Raw genomic sequence first — 13540 nt, 5'->3', positions numbered from 1 at the left:
ATGGAACCAGTGGAGATAGTGTACTGGGTGATGAAGATAGTGGAGATAGTGTACTGGGAGATGGAGATAGTGTAGATAGCGTACTGGGTGATGGAGATAGTGTACTGGGTGATGGAGATAGTGGAGATAGTGTACTGGGTGATGGAGATAGTGGAGATAGTTTACTGAGTGATGGAGATAGTGGAGATAGTGTACTGGGTGATGCAGATAGTGGAGATAGTGTACTGGGAGATCAAACCAGTGGAGATAGCGTACTGGGTTATGGAGATAGTGGAGATAGCGTACTGGGTGATGGAGATAGTGTACTGGGTGATGGAGATAGTGGAGATAGTGTACTGGGAGATGGAACCAGTAGAGATAGTGTACTGGGTGATGGAGATAGTGAAGATAGCGTACTGGGTGATGGAGATAGTGAAGATAGCATACTGGGTGATGGAGATAGTGGAGATAGCGTACTGGGTGATGGAGATAGTATAGATAGTGTACTGGGTGATGGAGATAGTGGAGATAGCGTACTGGGTGATGGAGATAGTGGAGATAGCGTACTGGGTGATGGAGATAGTGTACTGGGTGATGGAGATAGTGGAGATAGTGTACTGGGATATGGAGATAATGGAGATAGCGTACTGGGTGATGGAGACAGTGGAGATAGTGTACTGGGAGATGGAGATAGTGTACTGGGTGATGGAGATAGTGGAGATAGTGTACTGGGTGGTGGAGATAGTGTACTGGGTGATGGAGATAGTGGAGATAGCGTACTGGGTGATGGAGATAGTGGAGATAGCGTACTGGGTGATGGAGATAGTGGAGATAGCGTACTGGGTGATGGAGATAGTGGAGATAGCGTACTGGGTGATGGAGATAGTGGAGATAGTGTACTGGGTGGTGGAGATAGTGTACTGGGGGATGGAGATAGTGGAGATAGTGTACTGGGTGGTGGAGATAGTGTACTGGGTGATGGAGATAGTGGAGATAGCGTACTGGGTGATGGAGATAGTGGAGATAGCGTACTGGGTGATGGAGATAGTGGAGATAGTGTACTGGGTGATGGAGATAGTGGAGATAGTGTACTGGGTGATGGAGATAGTGGAGATAGCGTACTGGGTGATGGAGATAGTGGAGATAGCGTACTGGGAGATGGAGATAGTGGAGATAGCGTACTGGGTGATGGAGATAGTGGAGATAGCGTACTGGGTGATGGAGATAGTGGAGATAGCGTACTGGGTGATGGAGATAGTGGAGATAGCGTACTGGGTGATGGAGATAGTGGAGATAGTGTACTGGGTGGTGGAGATAGTGTACTGGGTGATGGAGATAGTGGAGATAGCGTACTGGGTGATGGAGATAGTGGAGATAGTGTACTGGGTGGTGGAGATAGCGTACTGGGTGATGGAGATAGTGGAGATAGTGTACTGGGAGATGGAACCAGTAGAGATAGTGTACTGGGTGATGGAGATAGTGGAGATAGCGTACTGGGTGATGGAGATAGTGAAGATAGCATACTGGGTGATGGAGATAGTGGAGATAGCGTACTGGGTGATGGAGATAGTATAGATAGTGTACTGGGTGATGGAGATAATGGAGATATCGTACTGGGTGATGGAGATAGTGGAGATAGCGTACTGGGTGATGGAGATAGTGTACTGGGTGATGGAGATAGTGGAGATAGTGTACTGGTTGGTGGAGATAGTGGAGATAGCGTACTGGGTGATGGAGATAGTGGAGATGGTGTACTGGGATATGGAGATAATGGAGATAGCGTACTGGGTGATGGAGACAGTGGAGATAGTGTACTGGGAGATGGAGATAGTGTACTGGGTGATGGAGATAGTGGAGATAGTGTACTGGGTGGTGGAGATAGTGTACTGGGTGATGGAGATAGTGGAGATAGCGTACTGGGTGATGGAGATAGTGGAGATAGCGTACTGGGTGATGGAGATAGTGGAGATAGCGTACTGGGTGATGGAGATAGTGGAGATAGCGTACTGGGTGATGGAGATAGTGGAGATAGCGTACTGGGTGATGGAGATAGTGGAGATAGCGTACTGGGTGATGGAGATAGTGGAGATAGCGTACTGGGTGATGGAGATAGTGGAGATAGCGTACTGGGTGATGGAGATAGTGGAGATAGTGTACTGGGTGGTGGAGATAGTGTACTGGGTGATGGAGATAGTGGAGATAGCGTACTGGGTGATGGAGATAGTGGAGATAGTGTACTGGGTGGTGGAGATAGCGTACTGGGTGATGGAGATAGTGGAGATAGTGTACTGGGTGATGGAGATAGTGGAGATAGCGTACTGGGTGATGGAGATAGTGGAGATAGCGTACTGGGTGATGGAGATAGTGGAGATAGTGTACTGGGTGATGGAGATAGTGGAGATAGTGTACTGGGTGATGGAGATACTGGAGATAGCGTACTGGGTGATGGAGATAGTGGAGATAGCGTACTGGAGATAGTGGAGATAGCGTACTGGGTGATGGACATACTGGAGATAGCGTACTGGGAGATGGAGATAGTGGAGATAGTGTACTGGGTGATGGAGATAGTGGAGATAGTGTACTGGGTGATGGAGTTCCATTTCCCCAATGCAGAAACTGGCAATGTCCTTGTTACTCCAAAAAGCTCACATGGGTTGATATCCTGGGCACTTCTTCTCCATCCTGCAGAAATTCAACTTCCACGAGATTTTAAATTTAGAAAATGTAAGATTTTTTTGTATATTAAGACAAAACACACAGACTTATATTCACTCCAAAGGACCTGAGATACAACATACAGCCTACAGACACGAGGAGCAGTGTTTTGGAAGAAAGAAGCCACATTTTTTTAATATTTCAAAACCTACCTAATTTTTTGATCGATATTAAAAATAAGTTGAACAAGAACAATCTCAGTCCTTATTTTCTGCGTCTTTCATCCATCATCTCACACCAACGTACTCCACAGCACCACCCATAGCTGTCTATGCGCCCATTGAGGCCACACAACTCCATGCAGATGTTGACTTTAGATTAGGCTTTAGTGCTGCAACACTGAGCCACGAAACTGGCCATTAGGGTTCAGTGAGCGGGATCGGGTAAGATCGGGTCCCAATTGGCAATCGAGCAAATTTCATAATCGTGATTGGCTGGAAAATGATCGGAAATCGGATTTTGAAATCGATCCTGAAATCTCAAGATCGGTTCCACCCTACTGGCCATCTGTGCTGCCACGCTGTATTACCTTCTTCACAGCCTGTTTTATATCATTGTTCCTTAAGGTATATATGAATGGGTTGAGCATTGGTGTTATCATGCAATAAAGCACGCTGATGATCTTATCATAGGCTTCGGAGTAGAGGGAACGTGGACGAAAGTACATGAAAATAACTGAACTGTAGAAGATGATGACCACAGTTAAGTGGGAGGAACATGTGGAGAAGGTTCGTTGGCGGCCTTTGGATGTGCAGAGCTTTAGTATATCTCTAATGATGAGAACATAGGAGCACAGGATGATCAGCATGGGGGCTACCACTAATAACGTGCCTTCAGTGAAGAGGACCATTTCATTAGTAGATGTGTCTGTGCAGGAGAGCGTCAGCATGACTGGGATATCACAGAAGTAATGGTGAATTATCCTATTACAGTAGGAAAGAGTCGAGGTCAGGACCGTGTGCAGAGTTGCGTTAAAGTTCACTATAATCCATGAAGAAATCAGTAGACCGCTACATGTCCTCCTGCTCATGATGGCTGTGTAATGCAATGGCCGACAGATTGCAGCATATCTGTCTATGGCCATGATGGCCAGCAAAAAACTATCCATGTTACCCACCATGTGGAACAAGTAGAGCTGAGCAAAACAACCATGAAAGGAGATGGACAAGTCTTGGGAGAGGAGGCTATAAAGAGTACGGGGTATGGTGATTGAAGCCAACCAAATATCGGCAGCAGAGAGGTTCCCTAACAAGAAGTACATTGGGGTATGGAGCTGAGAGTGAGTGGAGATGAGGATGAGGATGAGCACATTGCCAAGAATACAGAGAACGTAGGCTGCCATGAATACGGAGAAGAGGGGCATTCTGAGGTACGGCTTCTCTGAGAGGCCCAATAGGGTGAAACCAAAGATGGTCTGATTCTTCTCATCCATATCTAGCATGAATGATGTCCAGATTGTGATGGCCGACGACTTATTAATTCTGTAAGCAAGATGTCCTGGTCGGAGTGAATTTTTCTTAGGGAACAGTTGTGAGGGGCATCATAAACCACATATAAAGGAACTGTATGGTCTTTGTTTCCAGAGATGAATGTCCACGAGTGTAAGGACCTTCTAAAACCAGATGTGTGTCACTGAGAGAACTTCATGAATTCTTTGTTCAACCTAAATATTCAGAAAGTTTATAGTTAATAAAACTATATGGAGAATAAAACATGAATTTTGGGACAAGCCAGTTGGGATCAGTGGATGCAAATAGACCTGGACCTTAGATAGAGTCAGACTGAGGTCCACCAGTGACAATACCAAGAAGGAAGGAACATCAATGAGATATAGAAACAAAAGCTTCACAAAGAACGAGAGCGCCCTAGGCCAAGACACTCAGCACTATATAGTAGGGGGCTTACCTTGGGTGGGGGGTGGTATGTTAACACCACTTTCCCCTAAATATAGAAATCGCCTTAATAGCCAAATCTAACCAAGTATTCCTCTACACATACAGTATATCCACCTCCAGTAGTTGCTACAGAACAATCCTGGTGTATGAGGAGCGTGGCCAAACCAAGGCTTCCAAACGTCACCATCTAGTACAAGGTTATAAACAAACTCACCTATTGGGGAGTCCAAAGACCCCAGCCCCAATTTTCCATGTAGGCACATAGAAATGACAACATCCTATAGTGTTATCTCAATTCTTGGTCTGAAAGCTCCATAGACCATGGGCCAAGAATTTGGCAGAATGTGTAAGAGGGTCACAGCTCTTATATAGAAACTATAGACAAACATAAGGCGGTGGTTTCCAGCGGGGTGACAGGGCATGCTGGGGGGTTTAGAAGAGCGGAGAGCCACGGGTTGGAGACATCTTATGGTCTGTACTGAGGAAAGGAGGAATAAAGCATAGAGCAGTGTTGGTGGTCTCGTTCACAAACCTGTCATGTTGAGGGTTACAAGCCAAGGATGTTCCTTTCTCCTCATATTGTAGAGTGAATTCCACCCAGGCTGATTCCTACCAGATTTATAATAACTGAGCTACTCAGGAGGATACAACATGTCCCACATAAACCAATTACCAGTCTATGGTCCTGGGAATAGAGGAAATAACTCATAATGCAAAACATGTTTTTTTTTTATAAAATTGGGGACATATACTAAGAAAGCTCAGGAGAGGTGAGGAAACAGAGAAACCAGTGTTACTCAACTCTCCTGGGTTCTCGCCCTGATCGTCAGGCCTCTTCAATGAGGTCACAGGCCGGCCACATGTGACCCACATGACCGCTGATGCCCAAATACAAGACTGAGCAGTCTGTGACATCATTGGAGAGGCCCAAACACCAGTGTCAGATCACAGGAGAGGTGAGTAACACTGTTCTTTGTGTTGGATCACCTCCTCTGGGCTTCTGATCATTATACTCTGAGGTAGGTGGAGACCGCAGGCTATAATCATAACAGTATTGTTTCACACATGGTCGGTACAAACAAAACTGCTGTGAGAAACTTGCAAGATGAATCTCGAGAGGTTTGCTCTATTTACCAATCAGCACTTCAGCCGCCGACCTCCTCCGCTCCTTCTTCAGCCTCCAGGAGGTCCCGTGATGTACTAAATAACATCAGTGACATCCTGACACTGGGAAATACCTGGTAGAGGGTTTCGTAGAGGTGTCCGTATTTGCAGATGATACTGAACTCTGTAAGGTAATTAATAATAAGGAGGAGAGGAGAATATTACAGGAGATCTAAGGAAGCTGGAAGACTGGAGGGGGCGGAGACTCTGCAAATGAAGTATCATATAGACACATGTAAGGTTATGTATTCTGGTCCACGTAATAATACGATGTCTGGATATGTAATTAATAGTAAATTACTGAGTAAGACTGACAGTGAGAAAGACTTGGGGATTTTGGAGGACCTTACCTTTAGTGACCAGCGTCAGGCAGCTGCTGCCAAGCCAAATAAAATTATAGGATGTATCAAAAGAAGCCGAGACAATCGTAACAAGAACATAGTTATATCTCTATACAAATCACTGTACGGCCACACTTAGACCCCAGTGTACAAGAAAGACATAATCAAACTAGAAAGAGTGCAAAGATGGCCAACCAAAATTATTAGGGGAATGGGTGGATTGGAGGACAACGATAGATTAAAGGGATCCTATCATTTTTTTTCTGACTAACACATAGGAATAGCCTTAAGAAAGCCTCTTCTTCTCCTGCCTTTAGATGTCTTCTCTGCGCTACCATTCGGTAGAAATCCCGGTTTTCTTCGGTATGCAAAGTTCTCTCGCAGCACTGGGGGCAGTCCTGAGCACTCAAACAGCACTGGAGGTGTCCCCAATGCTGTGAGAGAACTCTCCAGGGACGCCTCCATCTTCTTCAGGGACGGCCTCTCTGCGCATCTTCTTCTGGCACTGGTGGTCAAAATTATAGGCCTCGGGCTGAGCCGATTGCACGACCATTTTCTTGTGGCCAGCGGGCATGCGCAGTTGGCTGTGCCCGAAGTCTAGAAGTTTGACCACTAGCGCTGGAAGAAGACGCGCAGAGAGGCTGTTCCTGAAGAAGATGGAGGCGGCGCTGGAGAGTTCTCTCGCAGCATTGGGGACTCCCCAGTGCTGTTTGAGTGCTCAGGACCACCCCAAGTGCTGCGAGAGAACTCATTTAGATACCGATGAAAACCGGGATTTCTACCAAACGGCAGCGCGGAAAAGACATCTAAAAGTAGGAGAAGAAGAGACTTTCTTAAGGCTATTCACGTGTGATCGACAAAAAATTTGATTTTAATGGTAGAATCCCTTTAACTCCCCATATTCCATAAACTTCTTTAGTTTTCCATTCATGGAGCTGTCGGAGGACTTTTATTAGCATTTGGCAAATCATTTGCCTTTGGTCACCGCATTGTGATGTCTATAACTTTCTATTGTTTTGGTGACGGAGCCATGTGGGGGCTTTTTTCTTGTAGGGCACATTGTGTGTGTGTGTGTGGGGGGGGGGTTAGTAACATTTTTTGGAATGTATAAGTTTTTGGTCACTTTTTATTAGTCAGGTGAAAAAACATTCATTTGTGCTTTGCAGTATTTGCTTTCTATAGCATTTATCTTACAGGAGAAGTTATTTCTGGAGAGTGCAGGCTTATACACAGGCCCCGATACCTAACGGCTGGTTACTTTATGTGTTTAGAATATATCCAGACCAGAAATAAATCTAAAGTTTACTCCAGTCGGAACGAGTACAGATTCCCTTTGCCTTCAAGAGTGAGATCTAAATGTGGCAAAAATGTCTTAAGTAAGCACAAGGAACAGGACGCCTCCGATAAAAGTCATGTTAAACATGGTGGCCTCCTTTGTCACTGTATGGTCAGTAGTTGTTGAATAAAGTTGAACTGTTTCCACTAATGTTAGTCTGTGATTGTTTCTTTTACAAGCCGTTTTATCCTGGCAGTGGTCCTGACTGGTGGAGTCACCGCTGATACATATATGTGACGGAACATATGGAAACGCAAATCCTATTCATTCTGTCTACAAAAAGAACACTCAGACCCAACATGAACTCCTGACCATATATATATATATATATATATATATATATATATATATATATATATATATATACACACACATACCTATATACAGTATAGAGTCCAGTGGGATTAATATGGCAGCACTACCAGATCCTACCTGATAATTGGGGCTAATGGTTATTTTGATTTACTGTCGTTGAAGGAGAAGGGACCATTGTAAATGCTATAGAGACCTGAACCCGTCCAGTGCACACGTCTTAATCTTCACCCAAGGCGTCCAGCACACTATATCTGGCAGTTTTGGTGCACTTGCTCAATTGTAGGTGATCCATAACTTATTTGTTAGTTTGATCACTGAAAACCTTTTTACAAAGAATATATTTAACATAGAGGGTTAAGGGGTTGCCTATAGAACATGGAGCGATGCCCCTCGCTGACAACACTCCTCTATCAGCAAGAATCAAGAGTCACTCCATTTGACCGATTACCCCCGAGATGACAACCGATCACTGGGCTGGGCTGAGAGAGTCGGGATCCACAGGGATCAGCTGCTTCAATTCAAAAAGGAATCGCCTTGGGAGAAGTTTTTGCCTATTTTTATTCAATTTCTTAAAACAATCTTATAGACAATATCTACAGTGGAATAAACCAAAGAAACATCAAAAGGATGCAAGATCTAAAAAATATTTTAAAACCCCCCCCAAAAAACCCACTTAATTCGTAATGTTTGGAACCGAGAAAAGTAGAACATATCAGATAATAATAAAAAAATAAAACTTGGTGATCGATTGTTTCGGTGAGAGGTTTATGCCCATTTTAATGGATTTCTACACAAGCTTATAAATAATATCTCCAGTTATAGAAACTTTAGAAACATTAGGATGACACACATCAGGGTTTAATATCTGGAACTGGGAGAAAATACAATATATAAGATAAAAATCAACAGATAAATTTTTTTTGGGTAAGATGTTTATCCCCATGTTTAGGAGATTTCTCCCATAAATGAATCAAATAAATGAAATATTAAATGAATAATATTTTTAGATCCATAAACTTTAGAAACATTAAGAGGATACGATATACAATAACCCTTTGTGCTAAATTTAAAAATAAAACAAAAAAAACCACTCAATTTATAATAGCTGGAGCCAAAAGAAAACAGAATATAAAATTCTATCTAAAAAATAAATAGCCAAAAAATACAATTTTGTGACAGTATCACAGGCCCATGTTCTTCTAAGAGTCTGAATACCGGGCTTTCAATACAAAGTCTTACTCACTTTTTGCCAACATTTGTAACGTTTTGAATACTGCACTCTTAACCTCTTGGTTGCGGAGACAATATATGATTGGATTCATCAAAGGAGTTACTACGCAGTAGAAGATGGAGACCACCTTGTCCAGTGAGAACCTAATATGGGAGGTGGGTCGAATGTACATAAATATGACCGTTCCATAAAATATAGACACCACAGCCAGGTGAGACGCACAAGTGCTGAACGCTTTCTTCTGTCCTTCCGTGGATGGGATTCTCAGGACTGCCAGGATAATAAGGGTGTAGGACACCATGATGAGAAAAAAGCAGCCCAAGATAACACTCCAGGACATGACCATAAACACAAACTCTCCCGCTGATGTGTCCTCACACGCCAGCTTTAGAAGAGGGGCGTAATCACAGAAGAAATGGTCTATAAGATTGGGAAAGCAGAATTTCAAAGTGGCAATCCACACAGCTGGTGGGAAAGCCGCCAGGAGGCCTCCGACCCAAGCTCCAATAGCCAAGTGAATGCTGGTTCTCCCAGTCATCAGCCAAGTGTAATGAAGGGGCCTGCATATGGCTAAATATCGATCATAAGCCATCACTGCAAGAAGACAGTTCTCTGCAGCTCCCAAACCAAAGAGAAAGTAGAACTGTGCCAGGCAGCATGGCGAAGAGATGGCTTTACGTCGGGTCAGTAAAGCATCGAGCATTTTCGGGACAGTCACAGTGGTGTAGAGCACTTCAAGCATGGAGAAGTTGGCTAGAAGTATGTACATGGGTTTGTGTAAGCGTTTGTCCACGGTCACCAACGTAACAACTAAGAAATGGGCTCCGATAGTGAGGATGTACGTAGCCGTGAACAGAGAGAACAACACAAGCTCCAGCTCTCGGACAGTTTCAAACCCAACAATGATGAAAGTGGAGGCGACACTGCGGTTCCCATTTTCAACTGTTGGCATTCTACCTACAACAAAATCCAAAATCATCAGGTTGTTAAAGTAAATCAACCCAAGTCATCCCATGAAAGCTTACATGAACATAGACAAAGCAGGTCCATAAGTCAATACCAAAAATTCTGCCTCATATGGAGATGAAAGATACCGATACCCATATCAATCAACGGGTGGCAAATTCCATGTTTATGATTGGATAAAAGTACTAGACCCCAAAATATGTTTTCTGTGGTTTCTAGAAGTCAATAACAAAATAGTGGATTGTAACCTAGATACCCATCAACAAAGTCAACACGCCCTAAATACCCATCAACAAAGTCAACACGCCCTAGATACCCACAAAGTCAACACGGCCTAAATACCCACCCACAAAGTCAACACGACCTAAATACCCACCCACAAAGTCATCACGCCCTAGATACCCACCCGCAAAGTCAACACGCCCTAGATACCCACCCACAAAGTCAACACGCCCTATATACCCATCCAAAAAGTCAACACGCCCTAGATACCCACCCACAAAGTCAACACGTCCTAAAAACCCACCCACAAAGTCAACACACCCTAAATACCCACCCACAAAGTCATCACGCCCTAAATACCCACCCACAAAGTCAACACGCCCTAGATACCCACCCACAAAGTCAACACGCCCTAAATACCCACCCACAAAGTCAACATGCCCTAGATACCCACCCACAAAGTCAACATGCCCTAAATACCCACCCACAAAGTCAACATGCCCTCGATAACCACCCACAAAGTCAACACGCCCTAGATAACCACCCGCAAAGTCAACACGCCCTGAATACCCACCCACAAAGTCAACACGCCCTAGATACCCACCCGCAAAGTCAACACGCCCTAGATACCCACCCGCAAAGTCAACACGCCCTAGATACCCACCCGCAAAGTCAACACGCCCTAGAAACCCACCCGCAAAGTCAACATGCCCTAAATACCCACCCACAAAGTCAACACGCCCTAAATACTCACCCACAAAGTCAACACGCCCTAAATACCCACCTGCAAAGTCAACACGCCCTAGATACCCACCAGCAAAGTCAACACGCCCTAGATACTCTCCCACAAAGTCAACACGCCCTAAATACCCACCTGCAAAGTCAACACACCTCGTCCTATAAGCAAACAATAATCTTTTATCATGGTCATTTCTGGTGGTCTCATGGCCACCTCTTAAAGAATCTGAGGACAGTGGAATAACACACAACAGGGCTTATATATAAAAACGGAGGCAGACCAAGTATTGGAGCAGAAGTGGATTATAAAGGTTGTTACACTTAAATCCAGGTGAGACGAGACATAGAAGAGTATTAAGGGAGTCATGCCGTGTCAACCCAAAACTTTTTTTTTTTTATTAATGTAGATTGTGAGCTCCATATAGCGATATATGATATAGAGATCACAATATACATGTTTTCCCTATCAGTATGTCTTTTTGGAATATGGGAGGAAATCCACGCAAACACAGGGAGAACATACAAACTCCTTACAGATGTTGTTCCTGGCGGGATTTGAACCCAGGACTCCAGTGCTGCAAGGCTACAGTGCTAACCACTGAGCCACCATGTTGCCTCAACCCTTCAATTTTAAACTTAAATTTTACCATCACATTTATGAGTGGAGGTTTATCTGATGCTTTGGATGTTGTTTCTGCGATATCTTAGATAGAAATGGATGAACCTCCTAAGGTTCATTTTGGATTGTGTGGTTTGGGTTCCTGATTTGTTGTGGGTCAAACAAGGTCAGATAGAACCAGAAGTGAAATAATTACTCTGGGGTCATGACATCATGAAGCCCCGCGCACTCACTATGGCCTATGTGACCCCTTTGGCCCAAACAAAGTCTTCAGCAGTGACCCAGTGTGAATGACAAAACCAAGGGAGTGCCAAAGCCATGAGGAGGCCCGAGAAAGGTAAGGGAAGGTGAGTATAACCTCCCTCTGGGCCCCCACTTATTATATTCTAGGGTGTGTCCCAGAGTATAATAACTTACCACAGCGCATGTTGCAGTCGCCATTTCAGTATGTCTCAGACAAATCCCCAATTGTTTGGTTTCGGTAAAATTGGGAAATTCTGGTCAAACCTGCTCCTGCTGAAGTGGTTTTGCCCATCTCTAGTTTTAAAGCTCAGAGATTTTTTTGGGCATAATGAAATACCTTTACCGTATTCTGCAGCCAATTCTACAAATGTCCAAAAGTCAGAAATAGTTTCCCCAATTAAAAGATTATGCAATGTAAATCTTCGCTTCACTGACTACTGGTTGGTGAGACGCCATCTTCTGATAATAGACCCCCATGTAACTGATGGGAATGGATCTGAGGATACTGGTGATGGTGGGACCTAAGATTACAATACAATTCATTTTGGGAAGGATCTTAGAAGTAACTACTCGCTATATAATACACTGTGCACATTGGGTTCCCTTAGTTGGTTATGGTGTCATACAGCTTATGGTGGTGACAAGGAGCTGCAGATTCTGCTACAAGCCCTGTCCCTTGGAACAGACAGGTATGACTGGCAATGGCAACTGCTGTATGAAAATAGTGCAAGACACATGTAAGATATCTCCAAAGCAATTATGGGTCACACAGAATTTTTTGACCACTTGTCGTCTGCAGGGCTATATATATGACATGGCCAGTCATTTATCACATGTATGATTTTTTTCTCCTACATTGGTGGGTACTTGTCTAAAATGGCGGTCATTGTATGAACACTTTCCACAATTGCCGCAGTCAGTGGTGTCTGACATGGTCCTATGTAAGAACGACTCACGGGAACAATAAGAGGATGCATTGCTGCACTGATGGTAAAAGGTGTCATGGCCGAGGATGCAAAGTGATTTATTTACTAAGTGGATCAAATCGGTCTACTAAACAAAAAGATGCAAAAATAATACAACAGGTCTCTGTCTGAATCTACGATAGCCAAGCGTACACTCAGAGGATCACTAGCCATGTAGTGTAACGGTAACACCAAACTATAACATGTTTGGCTACCAATGGATCAGAAGATCGTCCTGTGTCTTGGGATACTCAGATGTAGATGTGATCAGCCCCTCCGGATGTGCGCCAAGTCACTCGCTGCGGGGGGTTGGATACTATTTGGTCATAGTATGTAAATCATAGGTTGTGATATAAGAAACTACATGTGTAGACGTAAACTCTTCAGATCCTTCAGAATCATCTTCTAGTGGACAAGATACAAAGGTCTAAAAATGAACCTTCCACTTGAGGTGTCGATCGTATGATGATGTGCAGCACTGGAATATAGTGCGACTCTATCTGCCACAGAATCTTAGACTACAGACCTGTAATTCGCCTGAGAACGAGTCCAGACTAAGCCCCTAATGATACATGTGGCAGGTATTTATGGAGTGTAAGACATAATATTCCACCTAGGGAGAATATCCTGAGAGATTTGGCTCAATATCTAATTCCATGTTGTACAAACGTTTAACCATTCGATCCCCTCTGGGAATGCTCATAATCTACTGTAATTCTACTATCTCAAACACATTCAGAGGCCAATGGAATAGAAAACCTACCAACCTACATGTTCCTTTCCTCAGGCCCCTGATTTGGCCTCAGCGGTC

At 43.9% G+C, this 13540-nt stretch overlaps 2 protein-coding genes across 2 annotated transcripts; both read right to left on the bottom strand.

The window, feature by feature from the left end:
* Positions 1-3190: 3190 nt before the first annotated feature.
* Positions 3191-4126, bottom strand: LOC142185511 (olfactory receptor-like protein DTMT). Its single transcript, XM_075260937.1, has one exon. The coding sequence runs from the start codon at positions 4124-4126 to the stop codon at positions 3191-3193; it is 936 nt and encodes a 311-aa protein (XP_075117038.1).
* Positions 4127-7396: 3270 nt separating this feature from the next.
* Positions 7397-11948, bottom strand: LOC142185510 (olfactory receptor 10C1-like). Its single transcript, XM_075260936.1, has 4 exons — positions 11939-11948; positions 11039-11128; positions 8989-9933; positions 7397-7446 (listed from the first exon to the last, which is right to left on the bottom strand). The coding sequence occupies exons 1-4, from the start codon at positions 11946-11948 to the stop codon at positions 7397-7399; spliced, it is 1095 nt and encodes a 364-aa protein (XP_075117037.1).
* Between the last annotated feature and the right edge of the window lie 1592 nt (positions 11949-13540).

This window comes from Leptodactylus fuscus, chromosome 11 (assembly GCF_031893055.1).
Source record: "Leptodactylus fuscus isolate aLepFus1 chromosome 11, aLepFus1.hap2, whole genome shotgun sequence".
NCBI lineage: Eukaryota > Metazoa > Chordata > Amphibia > Anura > Leptodactylidae > Leptodactylus > Leptodactylus fuscus.
This window is presented reverse-complemented; position numbering and strand designations above follow the sequence as displayed.